Source organism: Cajanus cajan, chromosome 4 (assembly GCF_000230855.2).
Source record: "Cajanus cajan strain Asha chromosome 4, NIPB_CcT2T_4, whole genome shotgun sequence".
NCBI lineage: Eukaryota > Viridiplantae > Streptophyta > Magnoliopsida > Fabales > Fabaceae > Cajanus > Cajanus cajan.
The window spans coordinates 17,284,623-17,299,304 of record NC_138520.1 but is presented as its reverse complement, the minus strand read 5'-3'; the positions used below and the strand labels follow the sequence as shown (position 1 = coordinate 17,299,304).

Sequence of the window (14,682 nt, the reverse complement as noted above, 5' to 3'; positions counted from 1 at the left end):
CTATAAGAAAAGGAAAAGGGTACCTCACAAATACAAAGGCAAAATACACCTATGCAAGTATCTACTATATACAAGGTACAAAAACTCAATCTTTACAAGGTATTTACAATAGAGACTGACGAGAGGTTGTCGAAGCCTCTATCAAACACAAATGTAAAATGAGTTTAAACTTGTAGCACAGTAGTGCCCCAAAGTCGTCTCTCGAGGATCAAAGGAAATTCTTTTTATTATATTAGCAGTATTAACAAAATTTTGGAAAAAAAGGGGGGGGGGGGGTTTGGAGTTTGATATAATTTTTAGAACAAGAAGTTGAATAATAAACTTAGATGATAAAAACTTCAACTTGTGGATTTTCGTTCTTTGGATTTATCCTTGGTTCAAAATCTCAATCTCAAATAATAATTAAATTCTTGCATTTAAGTTCAATTAGTTAAGCACCAACAAAACTTAAATAGATTCTTTCCAAAGTTCAAGCGAACATTATTTGAGTCCATTAGGTTAGGATCAAGCGTCCAATTTTAATCCCTATTTGGTCTCTAAGTCCAAGAATCCAACAAGCCATCCATTGGAGAACTTAATTAATCAATTCTTGCTTGTCCCAAAGTTAACCAATCAAGCGTCAATTAATTTAGGAGATTCTTCAAATGTTTAAGCAAACATGATTCGAGTTAACAAGGTTAGAATTATTCATTCACATTTAATCCCTAGTTAAACTCTAAGTCCTTGAATCGGCAAACAATTAATGAGTCAATCAATTAAGTCCATGAATATTCCTTTGTCTTTCTCAAAATTAATGTAAACAAGCGTCACATAATTCTTGGTCTTGCATTCCTTCTTAAGTCCAATGTAAGTAAGCATCACATAGGTCTTAGTTCAAGGAGTTAATGAGAACGTCTTATGTAATGAATTTAAGTGATCAATTCAAATTCAATTATATAAGCATAAACAAGATAGAAAGATAAAGATAAATTCAATTATTAAGAGTTGAGGATACACAAAATTTTCTTCAAACCTCAAAATCCATTAGAACTTATTACCACAAGCTGAATTAGAAACTTAGCTATCCATAAAATTAAAAGACATTATAACATTAAATAACAAGAAAGACTAAGAAGAAATTGAGAAGAAGAAGAAGAAAGGGAGGTAGAAGAACACCCAAGAGTAACTTATTTGAAGGTGTTTGGGACATCTTGCAATGGAGAAATGAAGGCCTATTTATAGCCTTCATACAACACATAAAAACTGTAAAATAATGGGAAAAAGTGTAGACAAAACGAAATGGGATGAGTTGTGTAGGTGGTGGGATGATTTGGTGTTGTTGGTGGGATGAGTTGGATTCCATATTCTTTTCCGCACCGATTATTGATCACCGAATTTGGCCTTCTAGATGATCGAAGTTGCCAACGGCGCCTTCTGCAAAGTTTTAGGTCTTTGTCTCAGCTTTCCAGGGCCACCAAGTTTGCTCCATTTGGATCACCACAGCCCAAGTTATGGCCTGAAAACCGAGACATGTTCATCAGCCCAAAAACAGCAAAATTTAGAATAATAATTCCCAACTATCCAATTAGGCACAACAACACACATATCTATCTAAATCCTATAATTAGCCATGGATGGAATGTAAAATAGCTAAATTAAAGGAAAAGATACATATCAAATCATGATTTATCAAATACCCCGACACTTAGCTTTTTGCACTCCTGGGCAAAATCATGAAAGCAAAGTAGAGAACAATTCCAAAGATAGAAAGAAATATAGACATCAATACACACAAGAAAACAAACAGATTTACGCAATCCTCAATGAATCCTGGGAAAAGAAAAGGAGTAGACAATATCCAACACAAAAAGAGTCAGAGAAACTAGACACTTATGGAAATTATCCAAGCATTTCAAGGCATGGCAAGATAATTAATCAGCTCAAGAGGTGAATCAAAAGCAATAGAACCTCACAAGATGCACTATATTACTGTATCTCTCAAATGTCCAGGCAACTGTATACTCTCAAAGCACTCATGAAAAACAAGCAACAGATAGATTTGGCAAGCCTCTAAAATCAATGCCCAATAAACATGCACAAAAGGATCATAAGGTCTTTTCAGGGTTGTAATAAGGACAAGGTGGGATAAAATTTAGGATAAGTAGCTATAAACCAGAGGAACTATAAGAGCAATGGGGAATAAGTATGAAATAAGCATAAGAGCAAACCCAAAAATTGCTAATACACCTCCAACACCAATTATTTTCCTTTTCCTCAAACAAAATTTTTTTTTTTTTTTGTTTTGTTTTGTTTTGTTTTTTTTTTTTGTTTTTTTTTTTTGTTTTTTTTTGTTTTTTTTTTGTTTTTTTCACACATCATGAAACACTAAGACATATACAACAGGAAGAATTAACTAGCCAAAATTTAATAACCAATGATACATCCCTTACTTATTCAAGAATTTATTCCCAAAACTATTCCAAAGCTCCAAAATTCCCTAAGGTTAAGGTGATCTTGGTTTTTCACTTAAGGCTTGTAATGAGCTTCAAACAAAGAAGGGTAAATAGGCTTAGCAGGGGTTATCAAAGGAGTTAATTCAAGGTAGGCTTATTTGGCTAGAGGCTTATAGGAACAAAAATGCCTTAATCATATCCATACATGCATGTGAATCAAGAAGTATCAAATAGAGTCAAGACAAGGCAACTGTGCAAGTAATCAAGAGGCATATCACACAAGAAAGAATAGAGAATGGCTTAATTCCTCACACAGGGTATATCTGTCACCTTCAATTCAACCTCTCAAACCTCATAATCAACTTTACAAGCATAGAAAGACAGGGATTTCAATCCATGTAACATCAAGTAACTCATATCTTAGAGTGAAGCAAGTGCCTAAAAACTATCAAAACCCAGAAATCAAAGAGAAACATGCAAAACTTTACATAACAACCAAACATAAAACCCAAAATAACAAAAACATATAACGAATAATCCCCCCACACTTAAATCTCACATTGTCCTCAATGTTATGCAATGTAAATTATGACAAGTGAAATAAAAGGAGAGGATAAAGAAACTCCCTCATTTATGGAGGTTGGAATGGATCATGCAAGCTGAGTTCCTCAACAGTTTGCTCTTGGTATCCTTCACTTGTATGAAAAATTTTTAGTCTGTGGCCATTGACCTTAAATTTATTTTGTGATAATTCACTCTTGCTCTTGGTATCCTTCACTCTTTCCGGGCATGAGCTTGAGGCGAGAATTGTAAAGAAGAACTTTTTGTCCAACAGAGAATTCCTTTCTTGATATCATTTTGTCATGGATAATTTTGGTCTTCTCTTTGTACATTTTTGAGTTCTCATAAGCCTCTAAGCGAATCTCTTCAAGTTCTTGTAATTGCAACTTTCTTTCCATGCCAGCTTTGTCATAAGCTAAGTTGCATTGTTGTACTGCCCAATATGACTTATGCTCAATTTCCACTGGAAGGTGACATGCTTTACCAAAGACCAATCGAAAAGGTGACATCCCAATTGGTGTTTTGTATGCAGTTCTATAAGCCCACAGAGCATCTTCAAGTCTCTTGCTCCAATCCTTTCTGTTTGGTTGGACTGTTTTCTCCAAAATTTGTTTTATCTCTCGATTTGACACCTCAGCTTGTCCATTTGATTGAGGATGATACGGTGTAGCAGTTTTATGTACAACACCATATTTTCTCAAGAGGCTTTCCAAATTGCAGTTGCAAAAATGCGTCCCTTGATCACTGATGATGGCTCTTGGAATGCCAAATCTGCAGAAAATGTTAGACCTAACAAAATCCACAACAACTTTTGAATCATCAGTTCGAGTGGCTTTAGCTTCCACCCACTTGGATACATAATCAACAGCAAGTAAAATGTAAACAAAACCAAAGGATGTGGGAAATGGACCCATGAAGTCTATACCCCAAACATCAAAAATTTCACAAAATAACATAGGTTGTTGGGGCATCTCATTCCTTCGAGTTATATTACCAGTCCTTTGACATTGTTCACAAGTTTTACAAAATTGATATGCATCATGGAAAATAGTAGGCCAATAAAATCCTGATTCCAAAATTTTCCTAGCTGTTCGTTGGGGACCAAAATGACCACCACATGCATGATTATGACAAAAGCTAAGAATAGAGTGAATTTCATGATCAGGTATGCATCTCCTAATTATTTGGTCACTACCATATTTCCAAAGATAAGGATCATCCCATACAAAATATTTTGCATCACTCTTTAATTTAGCAATGTAAGATTTAGATGCTTTTTTAGGCAGAACATTAGCAACAAGAAAGTTTACCAAATCGGCGAACCATGGAATGATTGTCTGAACTTTCAACAATTGCTCATCAGGAAAAGTATCATGTATGGGTATCGGATCAAGTGGTTGTTCAATTCTGCTCAAGTGATCAGCAACCAAGTTTTCAGCTCCACTTTTATCTCTTATTTCCAAATCAAATTCTTGGAGTAAAAGCATCCACCGTAGTAACCTAGGTTTTGCATCTGGTTTTTTTAGTAGGAACTTCAAAGTAGCATGATCAGAGAACACTATCACCTTGGAACCTAGCAAATAAGATCGAAATTTGTCTAATGCAAAAACAATAGCCAAAAGTTCCTTTTTTGTGGTAGTGTAATTGGCTTGTGCAGCATCCAAAGTTCTAGAAGCATAATATATGACATGAGGTGCCTTGCCCATTCTTTGGGCCAAAACTGCTCCCAGAGCATAGTTGGATGCATCACACATCAGTTCAAAAGGGAGTGTCCAGTATGGTGGTTGTATTATAGGCGTGCTTGTCAAAGCTTTCTTCAGTGTATGGAATGCCTCCTTGCACTTTTGGTCAAAATTGAATTCAACATCCTTTTGTAGCAAGCGAGACAGTGGCAATGCTATCTTGCTGAAGTCTTTGATAAAGCGCCTATAAAATCCTGCATGACCAAGAAAGGAACGCACTTCCCGCACGCATGCGGGGTAAGATAAACTAGAAATAACTTCTACTTTAGCAGGATCTACCTCAATACCTCTTTCAGAAATGACATGACCTAGAACTATGCCTTGTTTTACCATGAAATGACATTTTTCAAAATTCAAGACAAGATTAGAGTCAATGCATTTGTGTAGCACCTTGGATAAATTATCTAGACATGTTTTAAAACAAGACCCATAGACAGTGAAATCATCCATAAAAACTTCCATACAATCTTCTAGAAATTCAGAGAAAATACTTACCATACATCTCTGAAAAGTACCAGGAGCATTGCATAGGCCGAATGGCATCCTTCTGTATGCAAAAGTTCCAAAAGGACAAGTGAATGTGGTCTTATGTTGGTCTTCAGGTGCTATGTGGATTTGGAAGTATCCTGAGTATCCATCCAAGAAGCAGTAATGGGATTTCCCAGCCAATCGTTCAAGCATTTGATCAATGAATGGCAACGGAAAGTGATCTTTTCTTGTGGCTTGGTTCAATTTTCTATAGTCAATGCAAACTCTCCAACTATTTTGCACTCTCGTTGGAATTAGTTCATTGTCTTTGTTTGCTACTACAGTCACTCCAGATTTTTTTGGAACAACTTGAACAGGACTTACCCATTTGCTATCAGAGATAGGATATATGATACCTGCTTGGAGCAACTTAGATATCTCTTTCTTTACTACTTCCAAAATTTGAGGATTAAGTCTCCTTTGAGGTTGCCTTACTGGTTTAGCATCTTCTTCAAGGAGAATCCGATGCATACAGGTAGAAGGACTGATTCCAGGGAGATCTGCAAGTGTCCACCCTATTGCCTTTTTGTTGTCCTTCAAAACTTGTAACAACATCCTTTCTTGTTCAGCATCTAAGTCTTTTGCAACAATGACCGGAAGTTTACAACCTTCTTCAAGGTAAGCATACTTCAAATGATCAGGAAGCGGTTTTAGCTCTAATGCTGGTGGTTGCACAATGGAAGGCAACATTCTGTTTGTTGTTATCAATTCTGCAGCTAAAATTTCTGCATATTTTTCTTTTTTATATTCCTCAGCAAAATTGTTAGTGCTTAAAAATTCTTCTATTTCAGTACAAGCAGCACATTCTGATTTATTGTTTATGCATGAATGACAATTTATGGTATCATCAAGATCATGTATGTCAGGAAATTCAATGCATAAATGGTCATGTGCATAACAATCAACCAAGTCATCCAACAAATCAATGTGAAATACAGAGTGTTCTTCCCTAGGGTGTTTCATGGCATCTAGAATGTTGAACTTGACTATATTATCACCAAACTCTAAGGAAAGAGTTCCAGCATGCACATCTATTTTTGTTTTTGCAGTTTTAAGAAAAGGTCTACCTAAAATGATTGGTACCTTAGTTGTAGTTTCACCCTCCATCTCTAGGATATAAAAGTCAGCAGGAAAAATTAGTTCTCCTACTCTAACTAAGACATCTTCAATTAATCCTGAAGGGTAAGTACTACTTCTATTTGCAAGTTGAATCACCACACCAGTTGGAATTAAAGGACCAAGCCCCAAAGATTTAAAGATAGACATAGGCATGACATTGATAGATGCACCTAAGTCTAACATGGCATTTTCAAATATGCAATTACCTATTGTACAAGGGATAGTGAACGTACCTGGATCCTTGCATTTCTGAGGCATTGGTTGAATGATAGCAGAAACATTCTCTCCCAGACTTATTTTTTCATTCCCTTTCAGCCTTCTTTTATGGGTGCACATTTCCTTCAAGAATTTGGCATATCTAGGGATTTGTTTGATTGCATCTAGCAGAGGAATGTTTACTTCTACCTTTCTGAAAGTCTCAAGCAATTCTTTATCTTTTTCAGCTTCAGCTTTCCTAGTTTGTAAAACTCTTTGTGGAAAGGGTAGTGGAATGCTTGGCTCTTCATCCTTTGACTGGAAAGATTGCTTCTCCTTGTTTTCAGATTTCTCAGATGCAGTGGCAGGTTTCACATCATTTTTAACTTCCACAGTCTTTCCAGATCTAAGTGTGATGGCACTAACATTTCCTGTAGGATTAGGAATAGTTTGAGAAGGCAACTTACTTGATCCTTGTGCTTGAAGTTGGCTTATGGAAGATGCCATTTGTCCTACTTGCTTTTCCAAGTTTTGAATGCTAGCATCAGTTCTTTGTTGGAATTGCAAGTTTTGCATAGCCATTTGTTTTACAAGGTCCTCCAAGGAAGGGTTATTTTGTTGTTGTTGTGGTTGTTGCATTGACTGCCTTGGAGCTTGTTGGAAAGGTTGCCTATTTGGAAATGGTTGTTGTTGTGATGTGTTGTTGTTGCTCCATCTGAAACCAGGATGATCATTGTATCTGGGATTGAAGTTATTTCTGGCTTGGTCATTTCTTGGTTGTGAGGAATTTGGGAAGTTATTTACAGCAGCTACTTCTTCAGGATTATCTTCTTGTAGCTGAGGGCATGCATCAGTTGGATGAGAGGGACAAGCACAAATGCCACAGAGTTTAGCAGGCGCTTGTTTCATCATGGCCAATCCTCGCACCAAAGAGGTCAATTCATCTAATCTATTCTCTAGTCTTTGATGTTCAGTACTAGATAATTGTACCTCATTTACTGACCTTGAACTAGTTCCTCTTGTTGCACCAAATTGTTGTGTGTTGGCTGCCATATTTGCAATCAAGTCTTTGGCAGCAGCAGGAGTTTTATCCATTAGAGCACCACCACTAGCAGCATCGATCATGCTTCTATCCATTGGTAGGAGACCTTCATAAAAGTATTGAATTAGAAGTTGCTCACTGATTTGATGTTGTGGACAACTTGCACATAGCCTCTTGAATCTCTCCCAATAGTCATGTAGTGTTTCATCATTCATTTGCTTGATGCCACATATGCTCTTTCTTATGGCTGCAGTTCTAGAAGCAGGAAAGTATTTTTCTAGAAACAGTCTCTTCATTTCATCCCATGTGACTCTTTTAGGAGGGAGATAATACAACCACTCCTTGGCTGCATCAACTAGTGAAAACTGGAATGCTTTCAACTTTATGCTTTCTTCATTGCTACCAGCAGGTTTCATGGTTGAACATACAACATGAAACTTTTTCAAGTGCTTGTGGGGATCTTCACCTGAAAGTCCATGAAATTTGGGTAACAAATGAACTAAACTTGATTTTAGTTCACAGTCATCCTCATCAGCAGAAAATTGAATGCATAAAGGTGGATTTGAAACATCAGGTGCAGCCAATTGTTTTAGTGTCCTATTATCAGCCATGTTATTGTTTTGATTATTAGAAGTATTTCTAAAAAGTCTTCTTCTAGTTATCCTTAGTGTTCTTTCAATTTCAGGATCCAAATCAAGTAAAGGACTAGTAGAAGATCTTGTCATACACTATACAAAAATACAAAGAGAAAATGAAAATAAAATAAAATGAAAGATATCTAATATAACAAAATGACACCTTTAATCCCCGGCAACGGCGCCAATTTGACGAGAGGTTGTCGAAGCCTCTATCAAACACAAATGTAAAATGAGTTTAAACTTGTAGCACAGTAGTGCCCCAAAGTCGTCTCTCGAGGATCAAAGGAAATTCTTTTTATTATATTAGCAGTATTAACAAAATTTTGGAAAAAAAGGGGGGGGGTTTGGAGTTTGATATAATTTTTAGAACAAGAAGTTGAATAATAAACTTAGATGATAAAAACTTCAACTTGTGGATTTTCGTTCTTTGGATTTATCCTTGGTTCAAAATCTCAATCTCAAATAATAATTAAATTCTTGCATTTAAGTTCAATTAGTTAAGCACCAACAAAACTTAAATAGATTCTTTCCAAAGTTCAAGCGAACATTATTTGAGTCCATTAGGTTAGGATCAAGCGTCCAATTTTAATCCCTATTTGGTCTCTAAGTCCAAGAATCCAACAAGCCATCCATTGGAGAACTTAATTAATCAATTCTTGCTTGTCCCAAAGTTAACCAATCAAGCGTCAATTAATTTAGGAGATTCTTCAAATGTTTAAGCAAACATGATTCGAGTTAACAAGGTTAGAATTATTCATTCACATTTAATCCCTAGTTAAACTCTAAGTCCTTGAATCGGCAAACAATTAATGAGTCAATCAATTAAGTCCATGAATATTCCTTTGTCTTTCTCAAAATTAATGTAAACAAGCGTCACATAATTCTTGGTCTTGCATTCCTTCTTAAGTCCAATGTAAGTAAGCATCACATAGGTCTTAGTTCAAGGAGTTAATGAGAACGTCTTATGTAATGAATTTAAGTGATCAATTCAAATTCAATTATATAAGCATAAACAAGATAGAAAGATAAAGATAAATTCAATTATTAAGAGTTGAGGATTCACAAAATTTTCTTCAAACCTCAAAATCCATTAGAACTTATTACCACAAGCTGAATTAGAAACTTAGCTATCCATAAAATTAAAAGACATTATAACATTAAATAACAAGAAAGACTAAGAAGAAATTGAGAAGAAGAAGAAGAAAGGGAGGTAGAAGAACACCCAAGAGTAACTTATTTGAAGGTGTTTGGGACATCTTGCAATGGAGAAATGAAGGCCTATTTATAGCCTTCATACAACACATAAAAACTGTAAAATAATGGGAAAAAGTGTAGACAAAACGAAATGGGATGAGTTGTGTAGGTGGTGGGATGATTTGGTGTTGTTGGTGGGATGAGTTGGATTCCATATTCTTTTCCGCACCGATTATTGATCACCGAATTTGGCCTTCTAGATGATCGAAGTTGCCAACGGCGCCTTCTGCAAAGTTTTAGGTCTTTGTCTCAGCTTTCCAGGGCCACCAAGTTTGCTCCATTTGGATCACCACAGCCCAAGTTATGGCCTGAAAACCGAGACATGTTCATCAGCCCAAAAACAGCAAAATTTAGAATAATAATTCCCAACTATCCAATTAGGCCCAACAACACACATATCTATCTAAATCCTATAATTAGCCATGGATGGAATGTAAAATAGCTAAATTAAAGGAAAAGATACATATCAAATCATGATTTATCAGAGACTATGAGACCAAAAAAGGGAATCATACTTAATGCTCTTATAGAGCATAGGTCTAAGAAGCACCTCCTCTGTAGAAGTATCCTTTAGCCTCCTAACCATGGTCCTTGTTAAAGGTCTAATGGCCTTCAAGTGTGAGCTTCCTATGGATCAACCATCACCTTTCTTGATCTTATCTCTTCCAAATGGATTCTTGGGTATTAGATTTCAATCACTACCCCCATAATGGGTGTCACCTTCAAGAACACATGCTCCCCCTCTTCAAACTTAAAAGGATTCCACCTTCTATTAGCATATTATAGACACCAATTTCTGTTCGAGTTGAGAATCTAAAGACAAGAAGCTTAAAAAATGAAGGAAATGACCCCTAATAGGAGCTGTAGACTCAAGGATACTTGAAAAGGAGGCAAAGACCCCTAGAAGTCACTCTAAGGAGTAAAAAAACCAAGAAATTTTTTAACATTGAGAACGAGCATATTGGTCATGAAAATGGCCATACTCAATGTCATCGAGTATGTCTGTTCTCTATTGGGTATGGTTGTTCCCAAAAATAAAAACAAGTGTAAAAAAGGGGTGGGAATGGTCATTCTCAATTTGGAACGACCATTCCCACCCTTAGGGACCCATAAAAGGAGCTTGGCTCCACCATACCCCACACACCAGCTCCAATTTTGAAAATTGAGTTTTCTCTCTCCCTTTTGACTCTTTTCAGGTAACTCCGAGTGAAATAAACTCGACGTTATTCCTGATAAAGAATTCCTTGAATATCCGAGGATTTCAAGGTTTCTCAATTTAAATTTTTGAGTGTCGGGGAGGATTCTGTAGAGTGAGGAGGTTGCCGAAAAACGCCTTCAAAGTTTTTGGCTAATAAAAGCTTGCTTCGGAGGTTGTTTTCTCTAATCTGTCTCTTATCTATTGCTTTAAATAATATATATTTAGAATCAAAATCATGTAGACAACATAGTCATATATCTATAATAAAAGGGTAAAAATAGTAATCTTCACTTAATTTTGCTAATGAATATGTCAAAGGGTACTAATACTAGGCACTATGGGGTGCCTAACACCTTTTGCACGCATAACCGACCCTTGTACCCAACTCTATTTTTCAAACTATTCTCTTTTTCTAATGTTTTGAGCAAAATATTGATGGCGACTCCATGAACATTTCAAAACCATCGACAGAGGTTTAGTCCGGTCATTGGGTATACCAATGTTGGTGAGATTTTAAAATTGGACGTTAGGTTGTCTCACGTTGGGTTCTGACACATGATTTTTGCCTACTCTGGGTAGTCCTCATTCTCTATTGAATCTACTTCACCTTCTCTATGGTTTGCAAAACTAGCTCTAACTCAACAACAAGTGATTCACCTTCCTTGTACTAGCATAGAGGAGTCATGCATCGTCTTCCATACAACGTCTTAATGGTAGCCATGCTAATACTTGTATGAAAATTGTCATTGTACGTAAACTCCACCAGTGACTGGATCATCCTCTCAGATTGACCATGTGTTTGTGGATGAAAGACAGAACTCAACTGAACCTTGTTCCTAGAGCTTGGTGCAAACTATACCAGAACCTAGAAGTTAACATCAGATCTCGATCAAAGATAATACTAAAAGACTCCCGATGCAACCGTATTATCTCCTTGACATACAACTATGTGAGCTTCCCTAAGTACAACTTCTTGTTGACAAGAAGAAAATGTGTACACTTGGTCAACTTATCAACAATCACCCAGATAACATCACTATTCCTAGCCGACATAGGCAACCTAATAATGAAGTTCATGGTGATGCTATCCCACTTCCATTCTGGTATCTCCATCAACTACCATAATCCTTTTGGTTTCTAGTGCTCAATCTTAGCCTTCTAACAAGTCAGACAAGCCACCACATACTCTACCAAATCCCTCTTCATATCAAGCCACCAATAATTCTTCTTGATGTCCTGATACATCTTAGCCATACTGAGATCTATGCTAAGCTTGCGTTGAGATTGGAGGAGATTGAGATTGTTGAGATCACCTCTGAAGACTAAAGGTTTTGATGATAAAAAATGCGTGGAACAAAGTTGACCAAGGACATCAACAACTTAGAAGTCAAAAACAAAGTCAAAGAAAAAAGCTATGTAATAGGAGTAGCTTATAGATTGCTTTGATTGAGTTTATTTGGTTTGTGTGTGCTTTGTGCTTTGGCTAATCTGTATCTAATCTGATTAGGGATGTGTATGATGATGAGTTTAAAAGGTTAAAAAGTTATTTTGAGACTTAAAATAGAGTTTTGAAAACTAACTCAATAATCGATTATCATTAAATATAATCGGTTATTCCAGCAACAGGAAAAAAGGATGCCTTGCTGCAATAATCGATTATTTGTGAAATAATCGATTATCCCATAAATGACTCTTTGGAATAATCGATTATCCAACAAAATAATCGATTAAATTGTTCTTGGTTGATTTCCAGAAATCATGAAGAACAAAATAATCGATTATTCTTTAAAATAATCGATTATCTGGTTCTGAAAAACTTATAAATAGTTTGGCCGTTTTGAAACTTCAGAACAGAGTTAGAATTGAGAATCAAAATTAGAAAAACGTGTTTGTGAAGTCTTTGTGACATTCTTGGGGAGTTTTCTTTGTGAAACCAAGAAGAAAAACGTTTTTGAAATGCTTTGAGAAAAGATCATCATCATCACATTCTTGAAAGGAAAGAGATTAAGATTTGCTTCTGAATTCCAGGTGAATTCGTTCCTTAATTCTTTGTGAATACTTGTAAATCTTGAGTAGGTTTCTGAAGTGGTAAGGATTTCTTGTAGTGGGTTTCTACAAGGGGTGCTTTCTTGAGGTCAAGAAAGTGGTTATCTTGAATGTAGGAGTGTATGCATGTGTGGTATTCTTGTAAAACTTCTTCATTAAAATAGTGGAACAAATCTTGATCATGTTAGGATTGAGGACTGAATGTAGGTCACATGTAGAGTGGTTGAACCAGGATAAAAGACTTGTGCAATCTTCTCTTACCCTTATCTTTTACTTTGTGTAATATCTTGATTATATATTGAAAAGATTGTTCTTGGTTAACATGTTTGCATGAGCAACATTGGTTTGAACTGAGCATTACATATTGTTCTATTGGTTAATCAAGAAAGCATATATGATTCATTCTTCATTAACAAGTCTTTAAGAAACTTCATTGAAAATTCAGTTTTAGAAAAGTTTAAATTGAAATAAAGATCCTAAAAACTCTGAACATTTTTAAAGTGTCATAGAATCCAATTCACCCCCCCCCTTGGATTGAGCCATTCTTTTCTAACAATTGGTATTTAGAGGAAGGTTCTTGAGAGTTATTCAAGATTTCAAAAATGGCCAATAGCAACCTACCCTATGGTGAGGGTGTGTCTATTCATAGACCTCCTGTTTTCAATGGTGAAAACTATGTCTACTAGAAAATTAGGATGAGAATTTTCATTAAAGCAATTGGCATTGCTGTGTGGGATGCAATTGAAAATGGACCCTATATCCCTATGACAAAAGATGATGATGAGAAGAGAGAAAAACATTGGAGTGAGTGGAGTGATGATGAGAGAAAAAGAGCCCAATATGACTATAGAGCCAAAAACATCATTACATCTGCATTGTCTATTGATGATTCTTTAGAATATCACAATGCAAATCTGCTAAAGAAATGTGGGATACTTTGCAAGTCACTCATGAAGGAACAAGTGATGTAAAGAGATCTAGAAAGCATACTCTCATAAGAGAATATGAATTGTTGAGAATGAACAATGGTGAATGTATTTCTGACTTTCAAAATTGCAAGACTTTTGAAAAAGAAAATGCTGATTTAAAAACCACTATTGCAAAGTTCACAAATGGAAATGAAAACTTAAATATTCTTTTGGGAAAACAAAGAAATACTTTTGATAGTAGTGGACTTGGTTTTAATCAAAGCATGAGCATGCCATTGAAATCAAAGAAAGGAGTTTTTTAAGAAAAACCAAGATTTCAGAAAATTTAAAAGTAATTTCTCTAGACAAATAACTTGCTATTATTGTTGTAAAAGAGGTCACACAATAAGGAATTGCTACTCTAGGAAATATGGAGTTCCAAATGGAGAAATGGTTTGGATTAAAAAGAGCCAAAGGCTGAGAACTAACCTACAAGGACCCTTCACATGGGTACCTAAATGTTTTCTCTGAATCTTTGTTGTAGGAATGCTTGAGGGCCAAGAGCTTACTATGGTATCTTGATAGTGGTTGCTCAAGGCATATGACTGGAGATCCTTCAAAATTCTAAAGTTTGAAATTGAAGAATGAAGGGTATGTTACCTATGGTGACAACAACAAAGGGAGAATTCTTGGTCATGGTAATATTGGTAACTCCTCCTCCCAAACATTGATTGAGAATGTATTGCTTGTTGATGGGCTGAAACATAATTTGCTGAGTATAAGTCAACTTAGTGATAAAGGTTTTAAAATTAAAGTTGATAATACTTGTTGCTTGATATGTGATAAAAAGACAAAGGAAATCAGATTCATTGGAAAAAGAATTGACAATATTTACATGCTTGACTTAGAACACTCAATAGCAAATTCTAATACTACGTGCTTAATAACCAAAGAAGACAATATTTGGCTTTGGCATAGGAGAGCTGCACATATTCACATGGATCACTTAAATAAACTGA

At 35.7% G+C, this 14,682-nt stretch overlaps 1 protein-coding gene across 1 annotated transcript; it reads right to left on the bottom strand.

Annotated features, from left to right (window-relative positions):
* Positions 1-951: 951 nt before the first annotated feature.
* Positions 952-9,307, bottom strand: LOC145956738 (uncharacterized). The gene has a single exon (XM_083072332.1). It carries the CDS (start codon positions 8,342-8,344, stop codon positions 3,185-3,187), a length of 5,160 nt encoding a protein of 1,719 aa, XP_082928458.1. The 5' UTR covers positions 8,345-9,307; the 3' UTR covers positions 952-3,184.
* Positions 9,308-14,682: the final 5,375 nt, after the last annotated feature.

Excerpts from the sequence above, each read along its gene's own strand:
- LOC145956738 (XM_083072332.1), bottom strand. The coding sequence starts at position 8,344 with ATGACAAGATCTTCTACTAGTCCTTTACTTGATTTGGATCCTGAAATT.